Source organism: Pelodiscus sinensis, chromosome 18 (assembly GCF_049634645.1).
Source record: "Pelodiscus sinensis isolate JC-2024 chromosome 18, ASM4963464v1, whole genome shotgun sequence".
In the NCBI taxonomy this organism is placed as follows: Eukaryota; Metazoa; Chordata; order Testudines; family Trionychidae; genus Pelodiscus; species Pelodiscus sinensis.
In genome coordinates, this window is record NC_134728.1 from 22,862,011 (window position 1) to 22,888,875 (window position 26,865).

General features: G+C 45.4%; 2 protein-coding genes across 6 annotated transcripts; one reads left to right on the plus strand and one right to left on the minus strand.

Annotated features, from left to right (window-relative positions):
* Nucleotides 1-418: 418 nt before the first annotated feature.
* OSER1 (oxidative stress responsive serine rich 1) lies at nucleotides 419-14,692 on the minus strand. 2 transcript variants are annotated; one of them, XM_006132235.4, is made up of 4 exons: nucleotides 14,554-14,692; nucleotides 10,594-10,699; nucleotides 3,929-4,036; nucleotides 419-1,230 (listed from the first exon to the last, which is right to left on the minus strand). In XM_006132235.4, the coding sequence occupies exons 2-4, from the start codon at nucleotides 10,668-10,670 to the stop codon at nucleotides 537-539; spliced, it is 879 nt and encodes a 292-aa protein (XP_006132297.2). In that variant the 5' UTR covers nucleotides 10,671-10,699; nucleotides 14,554-14,692; the 3' UTR covers nucleotides 419-536. The 2 variants fall into 2 exon arrangements, with proteins under 2 accessions (XP_006132297.2, XP_025045038.2); XM_025189253.2 differs by lacking the exon at nucleotides 14,554-14,692 and adding an exon at nucleotides 13,528-13,625.
* LOC142818153 (oxidative stress-responsive serine-rich protein 1-like) lies at nucleotides 13,705-24,902 on the plus strand. 4 transcript variants are annotated; one of them, XM_025189252.2, is made up of 4 exons: nucleotides 13,705-13,794; nucleotides 20,475-20,593; nucleotides 21,264-21,374; nucleotides 24,027-24,902. In XM_025189252.2, the coding sequence occupies exons 2-4, from the start codon at nucleotides 20,517-20,519 to the stop codon at nucleotides 24,727-24,729; spliced, it is 891 nt and encodes a 296-aa protein (XP_025045037.2). In that variant the 5' UTR covers nucleotides 13,705-13,794; nucleotides 20,475-20,516; the 3' UTR covers nucleotides 24,730-24,902. The 4 variants fall into 4 exon arrangements, with proteins under 4 accessions (XP_025045037.2, XP_006132289.4, XP_075757365.1 ...); XM_006132227.4 differs by lacking the exon at nucleotides 13,705-13,794 and adding an exon at nucleotides 14,715-14,900; XM_075901250.1 differs by lacking the exon at nucleotides 13,705-13,794 and adding an exon at nucleotides 14,933-15,025.
* Nucleotides 24,903-26,865: the final 1,963 nt, after the last annotated feature.

A 26,865-nucleotide genomic window follows, 5' to 3' on the forward strand; every position in this document is an offset into this window, starting at 1 on the left:
AAAGCAAATTCAGGCACTTGGAATAGATGTAAAGACAATCCCATAATTTAGGGTTACAAAGCCCCTCAATTGACTAGTTTCTAAAGCTAACCCTGTATCCATAACTGTGTGCATACAGGTTGCAATCCAACATCAGAGAGACCTCAAGTGAGCTAAGATACAGCATCAGACTTCTCACATAAAGAGGTCTGATCTCGTACCGCCCTGTCTATGGACTGGTCTCTGCAGTAACCTAGAACTGCCCAATTATTTTTAAAAAATAAGGCCTTTAATAATATGCAGATTTCCCCAAGTTAGCTGTTCCTTATTCAGATATTAGAAGAGACCATTCTCTAATCAAACTAAATCATTCTAGGGTTAGAACGGTCACATTTCTAAAGTAAGGTGTTTTTGTCTGGTTTAAATAACGAAATTTAGCTGAGATGCAAGGAAGTGCTTTTATTGCAAGCATGATGAGCAGGGAGTGGGTAGCTTCCAATGTGGAGTGTGACTGAGGGCAGATTTCAATCAAACCCTTTCTCTAAAGCCCATTGATGTCAGGTGTACATCATTTCTGCCATGTGAGACATTTTCTTGGGAATATACAAGTAATATTCCATGTATCCTGAAAGGTCTTCAATAGTCACATCATCCACATAGGCCCTTGCTTGCTCAGAGCAAGTTCGTGGAGAACTTGAGGGAGTTCTTGATGGCAAAGACTGGGATTGTTCTTCAGCAACATTTCTTTCAGGTGCCAATGGGATGGTGTTCTGCAAGCCGGAGAATTTGTACACTTCCATGTTTTGCCATCGCTTACACTGACAGGCTTTGTCCATGCATGCACATGGCTTACTCTTGTTTTGTTTGGACACTGACTGGAAGTCAGAAAGATCTGTGGCCTTTAGACTTGCTTTGGACATCAGAGAAACAGCAACAGAAGAGTTATCCTGTTTGCTGTCTGGCACTGGCTCTGCAACAGAAGCCCCTGAATGCTCAGCATCGACTCCCTTGTGGCCAGCACCATCAAGGGCAGGACTGGATTGTTCATTTGCACAGAATTCCTTTGGGACTGGCACCTCTGAGCTGGTGCTGCTGTCCGGTGCATCAGTCTGACTCTTGCGTACCAGATGGGTGCATGCGGAAGGTGTCTTTGAACTGCAGTGGATAAACTTGGGAGGGTGAAGGATTGGAGACTTAGAACGCCTGCGACGCTGGGTTCTCATTGTTCCTCTTGAAGGTTTCCTCATAGACCTGGCAATAAAAGATACATAAGTGAGTGTTTATAACCAGTTGCAAGTACTATTTCCTTTCTGTCAATCATAGTAGGAAAGTATTTTAAAAGCAACTTCCTACCCTGTGCAGTAGGGATGTGAACGACTAGTTGACTATCCGAAAAGCAAAGATGAGGGGGTGCTTCAAAGTGGCAGCGCTACATAAAGTCCGTGGCCAGACCCTGGGCTCTACACGGCATTGCCGCTTTGAAACACCCTGGGATGCATGCGGTGTTTCAAAGTGGCAGCACCGTGTGGAGCCTGGGGTCAACTGGGTACCATGCTCCCCACAGTGCCCCGCTGGCCCCATACGCCCCACAGAGCTTTTGCCTTTGAAGTGTAGCAACAGCCCTGGTGCCACTGCTACACTTCAAAGATGGAGGCGCCATTATTGACTAATCTAATAGTCGATGCAAACTGCATTGACTATTTGATTAGCTAATTAATCTAAATTTAACATCCCTATTGTGCAGTAGAACCTCAGAGTTATGAACACCTCAGGAATGGAAGCTGTTCACAACTCTGAAACGTTTATAATTTTGAACTGGTTGTTCTTTCAAAAGGTAATTGAACACTGACTTCATACATCTTTGAAATTTTAGTATGCAGAAGAAAAGCCCTACCTAGAACCATTTTCATTTAAACGAAACAAGCACAGAAAGTTTCCTTACCCTTGTCAAAATCTTTTTAAAAACTCTCCTTTTAAGTAGCTTACATTTAACACACTACTGTACTGTGTTTTCTTTTTTTCCTTCCTGTCTCTGCTGCTGTCTGATTGTGTACTTCCACATCCAAATACCCCAACTATACATACAATACGATGGGGGCTAATTCAGCTACAGCTAATCAGGAAAGAGATCTTGGAGTCATCGCGGATAGTTCTCTGAAGTCATCCACACAGTGTCCAGCGGCAGTCAAAAAACCAAATAGGATTAATTGAAAAAGGGATAGAGAACAAGACAGAGAATATCTTATTGCCCTTATATAAATCCATGGTACACCACATTTTGAATACTGCATACAGGTGTGGTCTCCATCTCAAAAAAGATATATTGGCATAAGAAAAGGTTCAGAGAAGGACAACTAAAATGATTAGGGGTTTGGAATGGGTCCCCTATGAGGAGAGATTAAAGAGACTAGGACTTTTCAGCTTGGAAAAGAGGAGACATGACAGAGATATAGAAAATCATGAGTGGTGTGGAAAAAGTGAATAAGGAAGTTATTTACTTGTTCCCATAATATAAGAACTAGGGGCCACCAAATGAAATTAATAGGCAGCAGGTTTAACACAAATAAAAGGAAGTTCTTCTTCACACAGAACAGTCAACCTGTGGAACTCCTTGCCTGAGGAAATTGTGAAGGCTAGAGCTATAACAGGGTTTAAAAGAGAACTAGATAAATTCGTATAGGTTAAGTCCATTAATGGCTATTAGCTAGGATGGGTAAGGAATGGTGTCCCTAGCCTCTGTTTGTCAGAGGCTGGAGATGGATGGCAGGAGAAAGTTAGCTTGATCATTACCTGTTTGATTCACTCCCTCTGGGGCACCTGGCATTGGCCACTGTCGGCAGACAGGATACTGGGCTGGATGGACCTTTGGTCTGACTCAGTATGGCCATTCCTATGTTCTTACGTGGTTGACTAGTCAGTATGTAACTCTGAGGTTCTACTGTATTTGTATTACACTTTAATGAATGTCAGTAGCATCCACTGAACTTTTACTGAACACGTGTACAAGGTCCTTGCCTGGGAGAGCATATAAACTAACTCGGACAGACCTGATACTAGTTCTGGTAAACTAAGGTGTGGAGTTAGCATCTGAGAGATCAATGTAAGAGACAAATAAACAAAGGTGGCTTTTAGGAGGAATTGGGTAATTAGCACATGGGGTGAAAGAACACAAGAGATGCCTTAGATGCCTCTCTGTGATGCTAAATCATCCTGCAAGAAAGAATTCATGATTTAAAAAGACTCATGTCCAAACCAATAGCTGGATATGTTTAAAGGGCTCCTGTTCCTAATGCTGGTGCGCGTACTAAGTAAAAGTCTCAGTTAACCATTCAAATGGTCGATTGACCTAATGTTTAACAAGTTGACTGACTGCACAGGATCTGAGCTGGGGACTGCTCCAGCCCAGCTGGAACAGCTCCCAGCCCTGCACTAGGGCTGCCTCTACCAGCTCCCAGCCCCCACGCGGGGGTTGGGGTTGGGGCTGCCGCTGGCTCCCAGTCTCCACCGGAGCAGCCTCTGCATGCGGGGCACCTGGGCCCACCACAGACAGAAGCTACTCTGGCCGAGAGCAGCCCCTATCCATGGTGGGCCCCCTGTGGGGCTGGAACAGCCCCTGTCTGCAGTAGGCAGGGAGCTGCTCCACAGTTCCCACGGGGTACCAGTTAACTGGATAATCGGTTAACCTTTCACATCCCTAGTGCCTACAACATTCAGAACTTTACTCACAGCTCTAAGGTGTTTTTCTTTCAATGTTTAGAAACAGAACATCAATGATAGGGGAGCGAGGAGAAAGGAATGACAGGTATGTATGTCTCAAAAGGGAATCTAAAAAAGGAAGTTTGTAAACAAGCTAAAAACTAGTAACAGAATTGGGCAGTTACTGTTACAATAATTCTAGTTCATTTACATTTAAAATGGTTCAGTCAGGCCCAGGCATCCCTCTGCTTACCCATGCCAGGCTTCTTTAGATGTGCACACATTCTTAGGTTTGGTTTCATCTGTTCTAACCAGCGCTCTGGGACTTGTACCCTCACTTACAGGAAGAGAAGCAGTGGACCTGAAAGAGAAACATAAATACTATGCCATTAACCAAAGACATTGAGAAAGATCTATGTCAAAATACAGGCTGAACCTCTCTAGTCTGGCACACTCTGCTCTGGCAATGTCTGTGGTCCAGTATGCTTTTATTTAGCTGGGTTTCCACTTATCATGGGTGTGGTCAAGTTTCCCTTAGTCCCATAAAGTTTGTTTAAAGCCAAAAGTCCTGGCTCTCAGTGTTCCGTGCTGTTATTTAGCTCTAATTTATCCCTAAATGTCTAAGAGCTTAAGTGTAGGTAATGCTACTAGACAATATTGACCTCCTGTAATTCTCTGGTTCGCCCCGAAGGTGCAGGACTAGAGAGGTTCGACCTGTACGGTGGAGAGTAGGGATGTAAAATCCTGTTTAATTAGTTAACCATAGTGGTTAACCTGTTAACTGATTAAAAGGGCACAAGCAGACAGGAATCACTCCCTCCCCCATCACCACAGGCAGGAGCTGCTCTAGCCTGTCCACTCCTGGTCGCCATGTGGGGCTGCTGGCTTCCAGGTACAAGTTAACTAGTTACCCATTCACATCCCTAGTGGAGAGGTTGTGAATTACACAAACTGTCTCCAAAAAGCTTCACTGAAGCTCCAAATCAGGAAAGACACAATGTGCTTGTTTGCAACTGGAGCGTTAAAAATTCACACCATTTTCCTAGTGAGCTACCAATTTGAGAACATACATAAATTAAGTAACAATATGATGTTTTGTAGTAACCTGTGTCCTTCCTCACCTTATTATTTGTTACACTCATCTGTTATATCACATTATGTTTAATTTTGAAGTTTAAGCTTTGTCAGACATGGATTATGGTTTTTCATTTGTCCTGTAAAGTGCTTAGCACACCTTTTTGGCCCTATAAGTAATAAATATAAAATACAGTTTCAGTCAGCCTTGTTTACCAAATTACAATTGTTGCAAACTTAACCAAAACAATCCTTGCAAATATCCATTAACAGGGGGGCAAGAAAATACCAATAAATATAGAATAGGGAATAATATATATGGCTTTTCTATGGCTACATTATATAATGCTCAGATATCACAAAGTTGTAAAATGGGTTAAATGTGGGCCAATAGCAAATATGGGTTGGACCTCCCCGGTCCAGCACCCTTGGGACCTGACCAGAGCAGGGATGTCTGGGGGAGGAGGGGGCTTATCACCGGGCTCCTCGCCCCAGCCTCCTGCCCCTCAATCTGCAGCAACCCCCCAGAGCTCCCAGCAGCAGACTCCACTGGCTCATTGGAGCTCTCAGCAGCCCCGCTGGTTTCCCTGCCCCATGGGCTCTCATGCCCCATGGGCTCTGCTGCCCCACTCTATCTGGCCACCGATCCCTGCCACTGGAATGCTCTAGTCTAGCAATATCCACGGCCCATGTCGCTGGACCAGAGAGTCCAAGACCCACAGAGGTTCAACCTGTATAACCATGTTCAGGTAGGTTTAAAAAAATAAATAAAAAGCAGATTACTACCCGTGGAATGGACAGAGGCTTATAGAATCCAGTTTCTCCCTGAAGTTTACATATTGCTGCCCACTGCTGAAGACCAGAAGAAAGTGAAGTTCAATTTAACCACAGCATTCATAATCGATGAATGTTTAAAAGCCATATTTTCTGAATCCACTAAGTGTAAAAATGGATTCTTTTTTTTACGCAGAAGTTTCTAGTCTAGAAAATTTAAAAGCACTTTACAGACTGGTTGATCCACAATCAGCTACCAATGTGAAACGCAGCTACTGTCAAAAGGTGTGCACCAGTAAGAAACATGAGAAAGCTTATCTCAATCTGTGAATTTTAACTAGCTCAAGTCTAAGGAGCACCGTCCCTTGCAAATTACTACAATAATTAGGTCCGTAATCCAAAAATGTTTTCCCTGAGTGGAAGAAAAATCTCTACATTATGTGCCGTTAGAAGACTAAGATTTGGATACAGGCAGTCCCCGGGTTACGTACAAGATAGGGACTGTAGGTTTGTTCTTAAGTTGAATCTGTATGTAAGTCGGAACTGGCGTCCAGATTCAGACACTGCTGAAACTGACCGCCAGTTCTGACTTACATACAGAATCAACTTAAGAACCCCAGGCGTCCCTAAGTCAGCTGCTGCTGAAACTGATCAGCAGCTGATTCCAGGAAGCCCGGGGCAGAGCAACTCTGCCTGGGGCTTCCTGTAGTCAGCGCTGGTCAGTTTCAGCAGAAGCTGACTTGGGGACGCCTGGGGCAGAGCAGCTGGGGTGCTGCTGGGTTGCTCCAGTAGCGCCGCTCCTGGGTGCTACTGGACCAACCTAGCAGCACCCCATCTGCTCTGCCCCAGGCGTCCTGATTCAGCCGCTGCTGAAACTGACCAGCAGCGGCTGAATCAGGACCTGGGGCAGAGCAGCTGGGGTGCTGCCAGGTTGGTCCAGTAGTGCCCAGAGCGGGCGCTGCAGGACCAATCGGCAGCGCCCCAGCTGCTCTGCCCCAGAGTCCAAAACAAAAGCCTAGTCTGCTGGGGGGGGGGGGGAGCACACCAGCTGCCCCCCCCCCCCCCCCCCCAGCAGACCAGGGACACGGGGAGCAGAGCCTCTGAGGCTTTGCTCTGGCAAAGCCTCAGAGGCGAGGGACCCCGCCGCGGCTGCGGCTTCAGTCCGGGAGCCTGTGGTCTGCTGGGGACGGTCCCCAGCAGACCACAGGCTCACGGACTGAAGCCGCAGCCGCGGGGGGGTCCCGCGCCTCTGAGGCTTTGCCAGAGCAAAGCCTCAGAGGCGCGGGGAACCGCCGCTGCTGCCGCTTCAATCTGGGTGCCTGTGGTCTGCTGGGGACGGTCCCCAGCAAACCACAGGCTCCCGGACTGAAGCCGCAGCCGCGGGGGGGTCCCGCGCCTCTGAGGCTTTGCTCTGGCAAAGCCTCAGAAGCGCGGGAACCCGCCCGGTGCCCCTGGTCTGCTGGAGACGGTCTCCAGCAGACCAGGGGCACCGGAGCAGCTTACCAACGGGGCTTTCTCGCCCCGACTTCCGGGGCGAGAAAGCCCCGTTCGTAAGTGCGGATCCGACATAAGTCGGATCCGCGTAAGTCGGGGACTGCCTGTATATGAAAATAGTAAGCCTGCTCCATTATCTTTTCTTGCCAAGTGACGTCCAGTTGATAACCTGCAAAAGCAGAGCCAGCTGCTGAATCTAATATATTCAACATAAATTAATGGGGAGTCCAGAATAGGAAAGTCATGTATATTGCAAAAAAATTAAGGATGGAATTCCAATGTGATTAGCAAAACAACCAAATGTAAGTTCTTTAGAAGCAATATCATAAGTGTCCTATATGGAGCAGAGTCCTGGAAAAAATAGTAATTCGATAAACATTTGAACAGCTTTCAAAGAAGACGTCTGTCTAAAATATTCAAAATAAAAAGGTCTGAGAGCAAGTAAAGAAAAGGTCCAAGAAAGGATACAACCACCCAACAAGAAATACAGACAAAAGATGTCTCAGATATATGTCTCAAGAATGCCTAAATAAGCATTTCTGAGGGTAAGAAAGACAGAGGCACACTTCATCGCACAATTATGGCTGAAGTAGCATTATTACCTCTGAATAGAAAAAAATCTTGTTAAACAAGTCCAGGATAGGAATGACTGGTGCTGTTTATCCTCTGCCGTATACACTGAATGATGTGGGAAGAATGAATATAATGGAACTAAATCTTAACAGGTAGAAAAAAAAATCAACCTGAGTAACCAGGTAGAAAGAAGATTGGGCTCAGGGAGAGAGAAAAGCATGTCCAAGGAGTTTCTCTGAATTCTGATTGAGCATTACATTGTTAAAAATAGTATCAAATAATTGGAATGGCAGCTGTTTAGCTACTCCCTTTTTAAAATCAGATCTTTACACTGCAACTCTAAGATATATATAATAGACTTAAATTAGGGTAGAAATGTAGCCATGTTAGTCTGGTGTAGTCCTGTATTTTGTTTAAATTGGGGGTTTCCTATAGAAAAAAAAAGGTCTCAGTTTTAGAGCTACAAAAATAAGTCAGTCAAAGTCAGGCTTTCCTGAATATAAATATCCCTTGGATATAAACAGACTGTAGAATACACTAATCCCGGTGTACGAGGAGATTGTTAGCTACAAGAAACTCTTCTCCCTGTGTAGCTTTGGTCAACAGAGCAAGCTTACAGTACATTTTCAAAACCTTGTCTAATACAGAATTTGATGATATACAGTACTAGCCTCTTAAGCCTGCATTTTTAAAACTCCATACAGTCTGTACATGTAACTACTACAATTGTGTCTACAGTTACTCCAAGGGAAAGACTGTTCTTGCAGTTTTATAATAGGTTGCTCATAAAACTCTTGTGACAATGAACTTGGGGAAAAAAAGAGGGGGCAGTAACAGACAAGGAGGGAAAGTGAAGCATGAGGTCAGATAAGAGCATAGGAGTAGAAAAAACAAATGACAATTCAAAGATGAAGGCAGTGAAGAGTTGGGGTTTGAACTGCTTTGTAAAAGACATGCTCGGGTACATCCAAGTAGTCAATTGAGGGGCAGTAAGGCTTCATAAGAAAAAATGGCTCATTTCATGTAAATACCAGTAGTACCTAGATTAGAACTGCTTTCAGTTGAAGACTACATATGAAGACTACATAATGGCAACTTAAAATATTTAGCTCACTTGACAGCACCTAAGCTGCTGCCATGGCATTTGAGACTAGTAGGAGTTTATGATGTAGTAACCTCCACTTAATCACAGCACTAAATCACCCTCTCCACTCCTGTGTCATTCATCACTACTGTGTCCTCCGGTTTCCAAATATCCTGTCCAACATTATTACTCTACTCATAGGGCACTTCTGTGGAAAGTCCAAGTATTATACAGCAACCAGCTCCAAGCAGCAGCGTTTGTACAATGACTTTGGTAAACTTACAATATTGAAGTGGCCTTATTTTAGTCCTCTTCCAAACATGGCAAATAAAAATACTGTGTTTTACTGAATTGCACATGAAAAGAAAACGCCTTGTGGACATTGTTTGTAAAATACTGTTATAATACTTCAACCTAATTTTAAAGTACTTAGGAGTAACATACACATTCATACAGGCAGGAAAACTTGGGTACAGACAGCTGAAGTGAATCAGCAGGGGGGAATACATTGAGTGCCGTGGTCAAGGCTGGAAAACAAATGGAGAATATTTAGATGTGTGACATTTTTCATAGGATTATTTTCAGGCTCTTTAGTGAGGTGCAAATGTTTGATCTTTGAGATTAGGAATAATTTAATCTGATTAAACAAAGCCTCTCCTTCAGATTTTAAACAGGATAGAGCCAATCTGTTAAAAATCAAATCAGATTAACTATGCTTGATGTATTTTGGGTGTTCATTTATCCATGATACTCCTTAATTGACAATGTAGGACATTACATCCCAACCTCCCATTGGGTTGACACTTTGGATTTCAGTCAACCACAGAATTATTTGGAAACACTTGCACATTGGTTCAGACTGGAGGTGAATGTTTCCTGTAAAGTTTCTTTACACCCTCTCCTGAGCTCAGGCCAGTTGACATTTAGAAAAGGTCGAGATATTAACATTCAGAATGCAGCTCCTCTTTCTACAATAATTGCTGTGAACACAGACCAGTCAATGGAGGAGATCATATCAGCTCTTAGTGCTCACTTTACTAGAAAAGAGGAAAAGCATATTGGAGAGAGGGTCATGTAATTTAGTCCCTGCTCACCCCAGGTTCCCCGCTGTGCCTGTGCAGCATTTAAAAGGCAGAGGCGCAGCAGGGATAGCAAGCAGCCCCTGCCCCCGCTTATTGACTTATGGAAATTCAATCGACTACTTGATTAGCTGATTAATCGAAATTTAACATCCCTAGTTAAGACTTGGCAATTGTAATGAATATTCTTTTTTAAAGTAGGAAAGAGGAACCATTCTGAGAATTAAAAACGATACTGACAGATTCTTTTAGCATGCAGCAGTGAGTCAAGTACAGCATATCAGATCACCCAAGTAAGGAGAAGCCATCCTTTCTTTCAGTGTTTTCTGTTATAGAAATGATCGTTCTTTGAGACTAGAGTCCAATGGTGGCAGTGCTGGATTCCTACATCAACTCACTATGCAATACTGAGGAGGTCTCTCAACGTAACTTGAAAGGGTGAGAAGGTAATGGTTCGATTCAATGGTTGGCCTTCCTACTGATATTGCTAATAATATATCCTAGTTATGTTAATAGCATTCAATAACATGTACCCTTATGATAACCATGATAATTCATTTCAGTTGGCAGCTATCAAACAGCAGCCATGTTTGTGACTGCTAGCCCAGAATGGACTTCAGTCAGCAACCTAGATGTGAAGTGCTCTGTATCCCATTTACTAATCCCCACAGCTAATCAAATTGCAAACTCTTACAATTAAAAAAAAATGTCAATTTGTTGAGCTATAGTTAAGCCTTCCACTGCCTAATCCTCTGCTATCTGCCTCATTGACTCCATATTTGCAGTGTGATTCCCTAGTAAACCACTGGTTATACAGTCTCTCAATATCTCATTGCTTACCCTGCTGCATCAACTCTTAACTTTTTGAAAGCTGTCTGAAGACTTTCTTCTTCTCCATCCTTAGCTTCTGTTTTCATCCTTGGCCCTGTGGGTGCTGACAGTTACCCTATAATGTTGAAAGCAGAAAGTGAGTGTGTAAAAAATAAAAAGGAAATAATCAGCACCGTGTTCAAAACTGTAGTAAAATTGCTGATCAAGAAATAAATTCTGAGCAGCAAACCCAAGCATACACACACCGCTGCTTGCTGTATTAAGACATCTGTAAGATGATTCAGAAAAAAGGAGCAAGAAGATACACACAAATGGATATGCAAAATGTCGTCATGTGCAACAGTAAAATTATTGCGTGTCGATATTGAGCCAAGCAAGGCCAGGGATGGGATAGATCTCTTTCATGCAGGAGTTTTCTACAGATTATTATATTTAGTTCCAGTAACTGAAACTCCACTCCAAAAGCAAGAGAGCAAAGTAGGGGGGCCAGTATGATGACACCAGTCAACTTTGTGTAAGCCACTATCAGCACAATTCAAGATCCTTGATCCTACAGCATAGCATTTGGGGCTTTGTCTTGTTTTTAACATGCCAAGTACCGTATATACTCAAGTATAAGCCGAGTTTTTCAGCACAGTTTTTGTGCTGAAAAATGCCCCCCCTCGGCTTATACTCGAGTCAGCCTCCTGCTCGCGGGCGGGCTCAGCGCGTCTCTGCCGCCGGCCGGGTCTAGACGCGTGAGCCCGGAGCTCCGGCCCCCCAGCCCCTGCCCTCCTGGCCCTTCCGGCCCCTGCCCCTCTCAGCCCCCCTGTCCCCTTGTCCCCCCCAGCCCGTCTCCTCGTCCCCCCCAGCCCCTGCCCTCCTGGCTCTCCCGGCCCCCCTGTCTCCTTGTCCCCCCGAGCCCCTGCCCTCCTGGCCCACCCAGTCCCTGCCCCCTCGGCCCCCCAGCCCCTGCCCTCCTGGCTCTCCTGGCCCCCCAGCCCCTGCCTGCCCGGCACCATGGGCCCTTGCCGCGTGGGAGGAAGGGCGTTTGGGGCCATTCGCCATGACGCTCGGGTGCAGCGCTGAGCTCGGGAACAGCTGGGCCAGGAGCCGACTCGGCACCGTGGGCGTCTGTTCTGGAAGCGCCCGGGAGCCCTGATCACGAGCTTGGGCCCGATTCTGGGGCAGGTGCACAAGGACCAGCCGCTGCTCCCTGCTCCCCCTCCCCTCCCCTCCCGTGGTAAAATCCAGCCAGCACCGGCACCCGCTCCCCCCGCTGGCTCACTGGCCCATCGACGCCCGGCCCGGGTCTCGCACAGCCTCCCCCCCCCCCCCCCGCTGGCTCATTGGCCCATCGACGCCTGGCCCGGGTTTCGCACAGCCTCCCCCCCCCCGGCTCATTGGCCCATCGACGCCTGGCCCAGGTCTCGCACGGCCCCCCCCTCCCCCCGCTGGCTCATTGGCCCATCGATGCCCAGCTCTGGTCTCTCACAGCCCCCCCCCCCCCCCCGCTGGCTCGTTTAGAGGGGGCTCGTTGGCAGGCGAGGGGGCCGGAACGTGGGGGCTGCGGGGCGGGGGCTGAGCTGTGGCCGTGCCTGCAGAACCATATTGTTTTTGTTGACCCCCTTTTCCACTTACAGAGCTAGGTTATTGTTTTTCTTTGAAATAAATATTCATGCAATTTTATTGGTATCTATCTTCATTTTTTACATTTACCAGTAGCTGCCTCATTTCCTACCCTACGCTTATACTCGAGTCAATATTTTTTCCCAGTTCTTTGGGGTAAAATTAGGTGCCTCGGCTTATATTCGGGTCGGCTTATACTCGAGTATATACGGTATATGGTTTCCACCCTTTTCTTTGAAAGCTACTTCACAAACCAGGCGTATGTTTATATTACAGAGACACAACTATAGTACTGCAGCTAAGCCACATGGTGTAGCACTGTAGTGTAGATGCTTCTTACACCTGGTGGAAGAGAGTTTTCCATCTGTGTAATTAATACATCCCTCAGAGACAGCAGCTAGGCTGACAAAATAATTCTTCCATTGCCCAACCTGCATCCACCCTGGGGGTTAGTTCTATGTAACCACAATACTCACAGTACAAAACTTTTCATAACCTTGAGCAACACAGATCCGCTGATCTAATTTTTAAGTTTAGGCCAGGCCTGGATCCCAGATGCAAGAAGTTCTATGAGGTTCTGAGCCCAAATTTTCCCTTTCCTAACTTCAGTTCTTTGACCCTTTTTATATCCCAGCATTTATACTAACATCCTCTTGCATGTTTAAGGCCTAAAAACTATTTGTAGATTTGCTCCCCCTGCTGTTTGTGTAACTACCTGTCACTTGGCGTTTCTGAACATCAGTCCGTATAACCCTCATTCATTTTTATAATCTCTGTTGCTTTTTTCTAGCTCCTGAAATGTATTAATATTTTACTGGTAATAAGTTGTCCCAAATCAAATTAGTAATTTTTCTATGGCTTTAATCAAACTAAAACAAGCTTTTAATACCCAGTGTTTAAATTGAAGTGCTCGATTGCTACATAAGTACTAGACCAGTATGGTTAAAACTATTTTTTTAAAAATCTGTAAGGACTCCATATGCTCTCATGGGAGAGTCCTCATACACAGACATGATCTCACAACTCTTTATGAAGCTGCTCTTTGATATGACAGCTATAAATAAAATACTGCCCACTACAGAGTGGAGTTTTCAGGTCATTACAAAAATAGATGCGTAAGAGCAATAGACATCAATTACCAGAATGAAAGCTTAATTCAAGCTACTAATATAATACTATATACATTGTTATTAGAATTAATTAAGCACATGTATTATTCAAACTCTGATATGCTGGAAGGGAATAAATTTAGATGAAAGAGAACCAAAGCTAAATAATTAGATTCTCAAGAGACACAAACGAAACAAGCAAATAGAGAGGGATAAATTCTGCTACCTGAGAATCTCATTTCTACCTGCCCCCCCTCAGATCTCGCAGCTGGTGTGTTTGCTGCTTGCTCTGCAATGACTTCATTCAAATTTATTCCTTAGCTATTAGTTGGGTGCCATTATGACACATCCAGAAAAACTGATGTGTCATAATGTGTTTGATGCACATACTATGAACTGAGTCAAGCAGCAAGTAAACACAAGGGGAAGTGGTTGAGTACAAGACTCAACTGTGATATTCATCTGGACAAATGAGAAAAGATCAACAAAACAGGTTGGCCTATGTCCTAAACTTTACATGGGAATGGAACTTGTGACAAATTGTTTCATCTATGGATATTTGTTTGTTCAAATCCAGCGTGGGTCTTGCCTTAGTCAAATTGTTCCTCTCCATCCCAAGAAAGAGTTCTCCTTAAAAACAGCTTATATTGTCTTGCCAATTTTAGACCGTTACCAAATGAAACTTGAAGCTTTAGGCCAGAACACTTTGTACGATGGCAGCCTGAGAAGCCCTGCAGCACTTGGCTTTACCAGGGAACGGAGCAAGAGATTTTTAACAAAGTAACTTAGATTTGGGGGAATTTTTGCGAGACGTGGTTCTGTTGCTTTTATTCACGGGCAAACACAGAACAGCGCTCGGCGAAATAAAACGGGTCGGGAAAGCGCTGGCACAGACACAACCTGCCGCATTCTACGCTAAGCTGGTAGGGTGGCTGTGAGCCCCTCTCAACCTTGCCTGGGCAGCTCGGCGCTTGAGTTCCCAGCCGGGCGCCCGCCCAGCGCGATGTGCCCCTCAGCAGGACCGAGCTGCCCAGCGGGGGTGACTCAGCAGCGAGAGCTGGGGCCGCCGGGGGCCACCGCTTGGCCAGGCTCGGGCAAGAACCGCGCGAGGGCGGCTCCCGGCTGGGAACTTTCCCGCCAGCCCGCAGACACTGGCCGAGGAAAGGGACAGAGCGGCCGCCGAGGAAGGGGCACCCAGCAGGGAGGACCGGCCGAGCAAAGGGGAAGCGGAAGCCCCGCCCAACGCACTCACCGCGCTCAGCCCCGCAGGGAAGGGGCCTGCAGCCTCCGACAGCCAGGGGTTTCCTGCGCGGCGGCAGCCGCCGGTCAGGGTCCGAGTGACCCGGATGGAAAAACCCTCAACAGGAAGGGGATCCGTAGCTGGCTGTTGGGGCGGAACCACCGCTAACACGCATGCGTTCTCCGGCAACGCGGAGTGCCACAACACCCATTGCGCATGGGCGGTCCCTGGCCCCGCCTGAGAGGTCGAAGGAGGCGCGGCAGCGCATGCGTCTGGGCTCACCTCGGCCTCGCGTGCGCTTTCGTCACTTCCTGTTGTTTATATCTTCCCTTCCGAGAGAGGGAATCGATGGTCCTTTGGTAAGTGACGCATCGCGGAAGGGCTGGTCTTACCCTCCCTGCGCCGGTCCCCGGGCCTCTTCTCGTGGAAGAAGGCCCGGGGCCGCGCGCGGAGGTCGGGGACGGGCACCTCAGAAAGCCCGGAGGTGACGCAGCGGGAGGGGGGGGCGCGTATGGCCGCGCGGGCTGAGGGGAGCCCGCCTGAATTCTACCGCTGCCGCCGCTCGGGCTGCCGAGCACCGCGCGCTGAGGGGGGCGGGGCGGGGAACGGTGTCAGCGACTGCGGGCAGCAGGAAGTCACAGCTCCTTTGGCCCGGGCCAGACAGACCCTGGCCCCCCCCCCCCGGGGCAGTGGCGGCACTGGCCCCCAGCGGGCACCCCCTGCCTCAGTCAGTATCCACGACAACAACGAGAAGTCCTGTGGCACAAGGTGCCACGAGACTCCCCGTTTCTGCCTCGGCAAGCCTGGCGAGTGGAGTGCGATGTGCCCACTTACGCTGTGGCATCACTGCCTCCTCAGAGACTTCTCTCTGCAGCTTGTGTATCTCTTTCCCTTTCAACGCAAGGAGAGGCAAAGGTGGAGAACAAGGGAAGCAGGGAGCTTCCACTCTTCATGTGGCACAGTGCCAGGGTCGAAGCCCAAGTGTAGACACAGCTGTACTCCTATAATGGTATCTTACGCCAGTTAATATATGTGAATAAACTATACCATGGTAAGCACGTTTGTACTGACATAATTATCAGAAGGAGTAGCTGTGTTAGTCTTTATTTGAAAAAACAATCAAAGGGCCGTGTGGCACCCTAAAGACCAACAGGTTTGTTTGGGCATCAGCTTTCATGGGCAAAACCCCATTTGGTCAGGACTCCTTGTTGTTTTTACTGATATAAGTGTGTTTGCAGGTTGTACTACTTCAGCTATACTGGCTTCATTAAAGCAGTACAACTTTTGTGTGTAGCAAGGCCTGAGTCAACTTTGAAATTTGACTTAAAGATTAAACAGTTACCCAGTAAGTATTAGCCTTACAGGCATGATTTCCCGATAACCAGTTAATCAGAGAACCAGCCAGGGTAGTAACCCTGGACTCCAGCTAGATGGAGTAGTCCCCCCCACTGTGCGACAGGACCATCGTTTAACCGGTTAACTTTTTTAATTGATACTTACATTAGAAATGTAAAATTTTAACCAATTACCTGATATGCTGATGCTTATCGGTTCCTGTTAACGGTTAAACTCCTGTGGCTGGTAGGGCCGGTGCCACAGGCAGTTTGTGAAGCTGGCAGCCTGTGGGGACCAGAGGTCAGCATAGCCTTGAGTCCTTGGGGGCCCAAAGGCCAGTGTGGCCAGACGACCTCGGGGCCAGCTACACAGCTTGTTTAACCATGTAACCAATTTATATTTTAATCGCTTAATATTTTTAGAAGATTTTACAACCCTAATTTACATCCCTGTTTTGAAATAACATGTGTAGGTGGGGTGGAAATAAGGGTCACTTTTCAAACAAGTCCATGTGGAAGTGTTATTGTTGGAGTCTGTGATTCCAAATCAAGTGTGGTCTTTTTTTACTTGTAAATTGTATGGTGGATGGATGTTTCCTATGTGCCAGTGCCACAAACTTCTCCTAGACTGCTTCAAATCAAATTGCAAGTTATGGAGATTGAATTGTGCCTTCACAAGCATTAGTGTAGCTTAAGTTGTCTTCCACAGTTTTACATGTCCCCAGGAGCAAGCAGTGAGAATGTGGTTAACTATTCTATTGATGCATCAGCTCCCAAAATTGTACAGCACTTTATTCTTTTTGTACACCCAAACATTTCATCACCCACCTAGCTACGATTAAGTTGTTTAAACAAATGTGTTGCTATGGTAGAAAAAAATTGTGTGTGTCTGAAAACTGTAGGTACTGGGGGTACTTACAATTTTTTTAAGGGATATTTTATAAAAAAAAAAAAAGGTTGAGAAACATGGCTATAAACTACTCTCATTCCCCCTCACTAATATATTTTTAGCCGGCTTGGCCAGCAGCCCAGCTCAATCCTGGCTTGCTCTGGGTCTGGGACCTACCCCCTGTTGCAGCTCTGCATTTAAAGTGCATTAGGAGGCAGGCAGTCTGGCTCAGTTTCAGTTTGCGCCAGGTCCGGGAGCTCAGATCTTCCCCTGGACAGGGGCACCTGCTGCTACCCCATGCTACTGCCTGGCTACATCATTTCTGTTAAAAGCATTTGCGGAAAAGAGCGTCTAGATTGGCACGGACACTTTTCCGCAAAAGCACTTTTTGCAGAAAAGTGTCCGTGCCAATCGAGACACGCTTTTCCACAAAAAAGCCCCGATCGCCATTTTTGCGATTGGGGCTTTTTTGCGCAAAACAAATCTCAGCTGTCTACACTGGCCCTTTTGCGCAATAGCTTTGTGCAAAAAGACTTTTGCCCGAACGGGAGCAGCATAGTATTTCCGCAAGAAGCACTGATTTCTTACATGAGATCGTCAGTGTTCTTGCGGAAATTCAAGTGGCCAGTGTAGACAGCTGGCAAGTTTTTCTGCAAAAGCAGCTGCCTTTGCGAAAAAACTTGCCAGTCTAGACATAGCCCCTCTGTATCAGAGTTTTGCTTTGTAGCCTGTGATGCACATAGAGCAACGTTTCCCAAATGGTGGATCCCAATAAAGTTCTATATGGGCTGTGAACCTGGTGCAGAGAGGAGGCAGAGTGTTGGAAAAGTGAGCCCATCCTGCACTCCCAAAGCTCTGTTTCCTGTCCCACGAGGATGGGCACAATTCCTTGCTCCAGGGTTTGAGAGTCATGATTGTTGGGCCAGATGTGAGTGGTGCTGCAATCCCATGCACCAGAACACAACACCCACAGTGGGTAGCTAGGCCAAGTCCATAGAGCAGGAGCAGCTACTGGTGGTGTCTGAGTGCAGGGTGGGCTTATTCTTCAACTCCTGCCCCCAGGCCTCTTCTCCACACTAGGCCAAGATTCAGGTTGTAGTACCAAGGTAGAGGGCACTGGTGTGGGTGGTTGGTGCCCTCCAGCAGAACAAGGAGGCCTCTCATTTTGTCCCCCTCCCAAATATGAACCTAAGTGGGTTGCAAAAAGTACCGCAGTTAGTTGGTGTATTACCTAATTAGTGGCTCTAACTTGAGCAACCAGAGAACCCCCTTTTTCATTTAAAATTTCTCAGACTCCCATGCCTCCTCTACCCCACTCAGTCCGAGGCCCTGCCCACTTCACCCCTTCCTCAAGGCCCCACCCTTGCTCCTCCTTTTCCCCATGTCTTTCCTCCCTGCTGTACTGCTGTTCCATGGCATGCAGGAGGCACTGGGAAGGAGGAGAAGTGGTTGATCAGCGGGGCTAGCAGCCCCTGACATGATTTCATCCTACACCCTGAGTGTGCTCCATCTCCTCTCCTTCCCCTTCCTTCCAGTGCCTCCTGCACACTGCTGAAAAAGCTGTTCTGCAACATACAGGAGGCACTGGGAGGCAAGGGAAGGATTGATCCAGAGTAGCCTTGTGGGCTCTCAGGGGTCTGCAGACCCGTTTGAAATACACTGACCTGAGTAAAAAGTTTGAGAACCACTGACATAGAACATGAAAGAATAAACTGTTGGGCTAGTCTAGACTACGTCCCTTTTGGGTAAAAGGGATGTAAATTAGACGTATCGCAATTGCTAATGAAGTGGGGATTTAAATCTCCCCTGCTTCATTAGCATAAAAATGGCTAATGCTTTTTTTCTGCACGGAGCTTTGTTGGAAAAAAGCGTCAGTCTAGATGCTGATCTTGCGGAAAATAAAGCCTTTTCCGAAAGATCCCTTATCCCTTTAGATCCCTTTAGAGGTATAAGGGATCTTGTGGAAAATAAAGCCTTTTCTGAAAGATCAGCGTCTAGACTGGTGCTTTTTTCCGACAAAGCTGCGTGTGGAAAAAAAGCGGCAGCCATTTTTATGCTAATGATGTGGGGGAGATTTAAATCCCCGCTTCATAAGAAATTGCGATATGTCTAATTTACATCCCTTTTACGAAAGAGAGATGTAGTCTAGACGTAGCCTTGGAGAACATAGTTGGGCTTTATTTTCTTCTGCTTCCTTGTCCAAGCTAGATATGAAAGGGAGGAAACCTGTCATGAAGTCAGAGATCAAGTTGCAAGAGCCATATGCAACACTATAAGGCTACGTTTACACTGGCGCGTTCTCACACAAAAACTCTTTTGCGGAAGAATTCTTCTGCAAAAACTCTTCCAGAAGAGAGCATCTGCACTGGTACGTGCTTTTGTGCTAGAGATGTGCTTTTGCGCAAGAGTATCCATGCCAGTGTAGACGCTCTCTTGAGCAAGAAAGCTCTGATGGCCATTTTAACCATAGGGCTTTCTTGCGCAAAAAATTCATGTTGTCTGTCTACACTAACCTCTCCTGGAAGAGCTCTTGCGCAAAAGGGCTTCTTCCTGAGCGGGAGCATCAGAGTTCTGGCGCAAGAAGCCCTGATTTTATATATTAGAACGTCAGTTTACTTGCGCAAGAACACGTGGCCAGTGTAGGCAGGCAGCAAGTTTTTGCGCAAGAGTGGCCGCTTTTGCGCGAGATCACGCCAGTGTAGACACAGCCTAGCTGTTCAATGGTAAATATTCTGCAACTTGCTGTTTGTACACAACACTTCAGTTTCTATTATTTATAGTTCCTTGTCTAAGGGAGGTGTAGCCTATCTAACCTAACAGATTACAAAAGCAGGACATTGTGATGAGCAGGACTTTAATAGGGTTCAAAAAAGAACTAGATAAATTCATGGAAGTTAGGTCCATCAATGGCTATTAGGATGGGTAAATGTCCTTAGCCTCTGTTTGTCAGAGACTGGAAATGGATGACCAGACAGGGATCACATGATGATTCCCTGTTCTGTTCACTCCCTCTGGAGAATCTGGCATTGGCCACTGTTGGAAGACAGGATACTGAGCTAGATGGACCTTTGGTCTGACCCAGTATGGCCATTCTTATGTTGTTTTTAACTTAATTTACAGTTTAGCCTGTCAGTTCTGTACTGAATTCTATCTATGGTGTGGCTCTATAGGCTGAAATTAACTCTATTCTGTATGATTTCAAGCTACTGTCGACAATATATGTACTGTTTTATAGAGTTCACTTCTCTTACTTTTTCTCGGTAGCTTCTCTTTACCTTATTGACATAAAATTTCCAGTGTGTGTTGGTTCATTGTGCTGATCAGAAATTACTCAGGAGGACTGATTGAGATCAGTGTCCCTTCTGGCAATGGCAAGTGCCTAAGTGAAATTGAAATGCCAGATTTACTGTTTTATAACTAGCTGTCAAAATACATCTTGTGTTAAAACCATGTGTAGGGAAGTGACAAGACTTAGATTGTAATTCTTCAGGGCAGGGTTTATGTCTTACTCTGTGTTGTGGACAATGCTGAGTACATAGTTCATGCTGAACAAATAATACTAATGGAATGGTTCTAATCTGAAGCCAAGGAGACTGACATAAGAGGAAGGAGCCACAATGTCATGTTTCATTTCAGTTGAGTGGAGTTCTACTCAGAGACCACTAAGTCTTCAGTTCCCAATATCAAATTACAATTTGTATATTTTTCAGTGTACACTTATATGGCACAGTGTTACTCTGACAGCTTCATCAATGGACTCAGAAGATAAAGACAGAGAGGAAGAGAGTCTGCAGACAGCTTTCAAAAAGCTGAGAGTAGATGCAGCAGGGTAAGTGAGCTTGTAGAAAAGTATCACAGTTTGTCAAGTTTTAATAAAAAGCTTTTGTATTTCCATTGTTCGATGCTTTAGAGACATTATCTAAGCCTCCGATCCCCTCACTGTTCTCCCCCTCCAGGTAATCAGGGACATTAAGGTGTCATTTCAATCTCACTACAATGCAGTTACCTCTGGGATAGAAACACATGTTTAATCATAGGAGTTGTGTGTATAGATGGCTCAATAGAATTCTGACTGGTTATTTGCATTTATTGTACGTGTGCACACAGTTGAGAGAGTTAGGCAATAAGGCATTTTGGGTAATGCATTGTATCCTTGCAGTTCTGAAAAACGGGGCCTAGAGTCCTCTACAAGAATTGCCTTGCATTCCATTTCTGTCTAAGAGGGATAATGGATAGGTAGCCTCTTTATTTCTGTTGCCAAATCCCCCATCCTCCCAGTGATCTACTGCTATAGACATCCAGTCCATCTCCTGTTTTTAGTGAAACCATAAGTCTCCATTTAGCAATGAACCTGTGACATTAAAAATTGGGATATGAGTTTCTGTTCCATTGCCATTAACATAGCCTCCTGAGAGGAGTAGAGTCCAACATCAATATGGAGACACTATGAGACAAACGTTGTGGCACTACATTAATGTACCATTTTTCCTTTCACTCAGATCTGTTGCATCTCTCTCTGTGGATGAGGGAACAAGTCTGAGAGCACCGATAAGAACAGCTATAGATGGAGCCAAATCTCAGCCTGTTTGTTCCAAAGAAACTTGGCATGGGTAAAATACTGAGCTATACATTTATTCCTTGTTAATTAGAGATGTTGAAAACTTGCATAACATAATTTCAAACAAGGATTGCTGTTAATTAAGCAACTGAGCCATGTTTTTTCCTTTTTTTTGTTTATAGAAACCTTAACTTAGAGTTCATCTTGATTCTTTTTAATAGACTTTTAATAAACTCTTGAAGCAAATGCTGTTTGATTGTTTCCCTTGAAGAGATACCAGTATCCATCTCTCACAGTTAATGGGCTAACTGCACCTCTGATTCCTCCTGATGTTTTTCATAGAATCATAGAATACTAGAACTAGAAGGGATCTTGAGAGATCATCAAGTCCTGTCTCCTGCCCTCATGGCAGGACCAAGGACTGTGTAGATCCGGGGTGGGGAACCTCAGGCCCGGGGGCCGGGTGCGGCCCCCAAGACTCAGCACTGGGGAGCCTGCACTGGTGCTCCAGCCACCCACCTGCAGGGCTGGAGCACACAGAATCTACTAGGCTGGGCCCGCCTAGGCTCTGGTGTGTGAGGGGAATGTGGGGAGTGTCTTTCTTTCAGTCAGGGGCTTCTCACTTTGCTTCTCAATTGTGTTTGGCCCCCGACTTGAGTTTTCTGTGGGTCAGTGGCATCCGACCCAAAAAAGGTTCTCCATCCCAGTCGAGGTCATCCCTGATAGACGTCTATCCAACCTGTTCTTAAATAGCTCCAGAGATGGAGATTCCACAATATGAATTTGAAAATACCCTCCGTCAGTTCTCATGCCTCTAACTGCTATCTGGCTTTGAGTGGAACTGTGTGATTCTTCTATTCTCAGACTGGCTTTTGATATTAGTCCCCTCATATTAACTGATTACCTCAGCAGATTTGTCTTATTTCCAGACCCTGGAATTCTGTTTCTTCTGAGACAACGACAGAAGTAAGCAGTGATAAACAGCTTCCCTAAAGCAAAGTATTAATTATTTAGCACAAAAGTATTTCAGAGAAAACTGATCTTGAAAACAGTAGAACAGATTGTATGTATATCTAGCTTACCACTTCTTAGATCTGGAAGGGATCAGTTCCTTCAGACTCCTCCACAGAGCCTGTCTCCTTAGCTGCTGACCAGTGACACCCCTTCCCACCTTTGCTGGAGTCAAAATACTTCCTGTTTGAAACCTTTTGATCTTGGAGGTTTGCAGCTTGTTGGAAACAGAGGAGACAAGATCCTTGACACTCATTGTCTTTCAAGTACGTCTAGATGTTCTTAGCAGGGAAGCTGTTTTACTTCCCTATTTGTTCTTCCTACAGCCTCTATTGAATCTAATCGTTATAGTGTGTGATAAACATTTCAAGAAAAATAAAACATTCCAGCATGCCCCAGGAAAAGCCTATACTGTCTTTCTCAATAACCAGGTTGCACAGCAATACGTTCCGGCTCCTATAGTATGTATAATAGTGATAGAAATGTAGCCGTGTTAGTCTGGTGTAGCTGAAGCAAAATACAGGACAAAATCTAATTTTGATCGGAGGAAGTGGGTCTGGCCCACGAAAGCTCATCATCTAATAAACCATCTTATTAGTCTTTAAAGTGCTACATAGTCCTGTATTTTGCTATAGTATGTATAACATTATTTCATATCCGCTCCTCTACTGTCCTCATATTAATTACTGGAACTCTGGAGGACTTAGCAATGACAACTGTCATCTCAGTCCTTTCCTCTTCTTTCTTCCACCTAGATCCTTAAGGGTGTATCTAGACTATGCCGAATGGTCGAAAGAGGATATGCAAATTCCGCCCCCTTTGTCGAAAAACCGCTTTTCCTTAAAAAGGAGTTTTGCGTGGCTTTTCAACAAAGGGGGGGGGGCTTGCCGAAAAAGCCGCATCTTAATTACTTTCGCTTTTGAAAGCTCCACTTTCGAAAGTGCGATCGGAAGAAGATATGCAAATTCTGACGGAATTTGCATATCTTCTTTCGAGCATTTGGCATAGTCTAGATACGCCCAATATGTCCTGGATGATCAATCATTTTGTAACTTAGTATAAATAAAATAAAATAAAACCCAGCATTAGTTTCTGTCTCCTGAGTCTGTTGCTGTTTCCCTGAACAGCAACTTCAAAACCTCCTCAGCTGGTTGCATTCAGTTACAAAAGACAATCTGCAGCAGGAAAACAGCCTTTCTTTAGGGTTTCAGGTCCCTCACAGCACTCCTTACTGTCCTCTCTACCTGCTACTCTCCCACTTTCTTCTCCTGCTTCCAGCATAAGATAGTGGCCAGCACCAGGTGCCCCAGAAGACTGACTTTTCCTCCACCCTGTCGGCAGGCAGGATACTGGGCTAGATGGACTTTTGGTCTGACCCAGTACGGCTGTTCTTATGTTCTCTCCCCATCCCCTTTTATTTAAAGGCACCAGGAAGTTTAATCACTGACCCTGGCATTTGTAACTACTGTGAATATGTGTTCAGAATATCTCTTGTCAGTTCTGTGACTCAGTCTGCTGAGGTGTTCAGACATCAGCAGAGTGCTGGAATTTTCTATAGCTGTGGAGATAATTATCATTCAGGACTGATATTTAACATTGTCTTGCTATAAGCGAGGCCCTGCTTTGGAAAGCATTAGGCACTGGAATTGAGTTCTGAGTAACCTCTGATTGTTCATCTTCTGTTAACTAACAGGTGTACGAGAAAGCCCACAAGGGGGTCATCAAGAACTCAGCGTCGCAGGCGTTCAAACTCTCCTGTTCTGCATCCTCCTAAGTTTACCTACTGCAATATGAAAGCATCTTCTGCCCGCAGCCAGTTGAAACACAAAAGCCAGTCAGACACTTCAAAGAGTAATATCACCTCAGACATTTGTGCTGCAGAAGAGCCATGTACAGGAGACAAATACGATTCCTGCTTTGATGCCAGTGATCGCAGAAGAGCCAGAAATGAACCTGTGGGAGCTTCCACAACGGAACAGCCTTTGGAGAAGTCAAGAGAGAATTGTGCTGCTGTTTCGTCGTCCTTTGAAATCAATCTGGATTCTAGCCAGCCTTCAGATTTCCAATCATTATCCATGCTCAGCGATAGCAAGCAGTGTCCTTGCATGGACAAAGAATGCCAGTGCAAACAGTGGCGAGCCATGGAAGTGTACTCTTTTTCTGGCTTGAGGAGCGTCTTGTCAGAATGCGAAAAGGCAGTGCTAGAAGTCCATTCCCAGTCTCTGCAGAACAAATCGCCTTCTCCTATGGCATCATCAGGTTCTCCCCGATCTTGTTCTGAGCAAGCGCGAGCCTTCGTGGACGATGTGACAATTGAAGATCTTTCAGGATACATGGAATATTACTTATATATTCCAAAGAAAATGTCCCACATGGCAGAAATGATGTACACTTGACTACAAGCAATCCATGGAAAATCATGGGCTGGAAGTTCAGGAGTAATGAGTGGGTAAAGTGTTCCCTCAGAGCATTGGGAGGGAATTTGGCCATTCTCGTTGCTGTGTATTTGATCAAATATCTCTTTGCATCATACAGTGTAATTTTTTAATAAAGTAAAAAACAGACAGAAGCCTCTGAACTTAGTATTTTAGAAGAATGCACTAACTAAACTCTCTGCAAAGCTCACAGAATTCATTGTAGAGTGAATAATTCGCTGTTCTTTGGTTTGTGCTTTGGACATTTGAGCTGCTTGTACTGCTTTCACTGTGGCTGTGTCTACATTGGCATCCCTTTCCGGAAAAGGGATGCTAATGAGACACTTCGGAATTGCAAATCCGCAGGGGATTTAAATATCCCCCGCGGCATTTGCATTTACATGGCTGCCGCTTTTTTCCAGCTCGGGGTTTTTGCCGGAGAAAAGCGCCAGTGTAGACGCGATTCTCCGGAAAATAAGCCCTTTTCCGGAAGATCCCTTATTCCTACTTTCCCCGCGGATTTGCAATTCCGAAGTGTCTCATTAGCATCCCTTTTCTGGAAAGGGATGCCAATGTAGACACAGCCGAAATGTCTTAAAAGAATAGCCTTTTGTGTTTGAATAGGAAGGTATGTGTTGTTTGGGAGATCTGATCTCTTGTTAACTGCAACATACTTAAGACAAAGCCGTCCAAGTAACTTAAATATGAAGCGAGGTCTCTGTCTTAAAGTAGCCCATTCACAGGGGAAAAAGAAGTAAATATGTTGGGCAGGGTGTCTTTCGTTGCGGCACTTGAGTATTGTATAGATGGTTCCACTTGAAGCAAATTTTGAAGGCTTCTTCCTCAAAGCGATGGTTAGAAGGTGCGGAATGTAAAGAACAGGGGTTCTCAGATTTTATTGCACCGTAGCCCAGTGTTCCTTCTAAGCTGTGTGTGGCAGCACAGCCTCACAGGTGATTAATCAGCATGGAGCTGACTGACTGGGTGAGGCTGATTGATCATCTGTGAAGCTGTGCTGCTGCAGTTTAGAGGGAACACTGCTGTGACCCCCTTCTGACAAAATAAATCAATACATGACTGCAGAAGCAGGAACCAAAGCCTGAGCCCGCCTGAGTCCCATTGCCATAGGTAGGGGTGCCAGTGCCTGAGCCCCACTGCCCTGAGAGGTTGGGTGGCAAAGACCAAGCCCCAGAGCTTCAGCCCAAGATGGGGTCTATAAGCTGAACCCTTTCACTCACAGCTGAAGCCTTGGAGTGTCAGCTTTGGCCCCGGTCTAAGCCAGCCCTGGCAACCCCATCAAAATGGGGGTGCAACCCACTTTGAGGTCCCATTGCACTTTTTGCGCAAAAGCATCCGTGCCAATCTAGACGCTCTTTTGCGGAAATACTTTTAACGGAAAAACTTTTCAGTTAAAAGTATTTCCGCAAAATCATACCAGTCTAGACGCAGCCTACTTGTAAACCTAAAGATCAGTGGGTTTAGGAGCTACTGCAGTTTCTTTACAACTAGATTGTAGCAGGTCTGTTTGCCCATACTTGTATTCTGTGCTGTGGAACTTCACTGAGAATTCCCAAATGAAATCTGCATACAACTGTAGTTGAGGTTGAGTACAGATCAGTAATTTGTGGATAAATATATTACAAGGATATTGTAATTATCCCCCGAAAAAGCTTTACAAATCTAGGGAATTCAGCGTTAAACTAACTGTAAAAGAAATCCAAACATGCTGCAGTCTGGTAACACATGGTTAAGGCAACTAAAGAACCCTAATTTTCCCTGTAGTGATGCCATGCAGTAACCATACAACTATTATTATTGTATAGTAATATGTAATCCCAGATGAGATTACACTGATTTTTAGACACATTAATTTCTAATTTTGTTAATGACTTTTCTCTCTCATGTTGTTAGAAGGTGCAGTTAAGATTAATTGGGTGCCTTACCTGTGCATCCCATACCTTAGTACAGTTTGGATTTCTTGTAAGTTTAGCCTTAACTCTGAATTTCTTGAGCTTGTATTGCTTGTTTCTCATGATTACAAAATCCCTGTAATGTGGTTATCATTAAATTCCAACTATGCTTTTTATCTAAGAATAAAGATAAGCCATGGGTGTATTG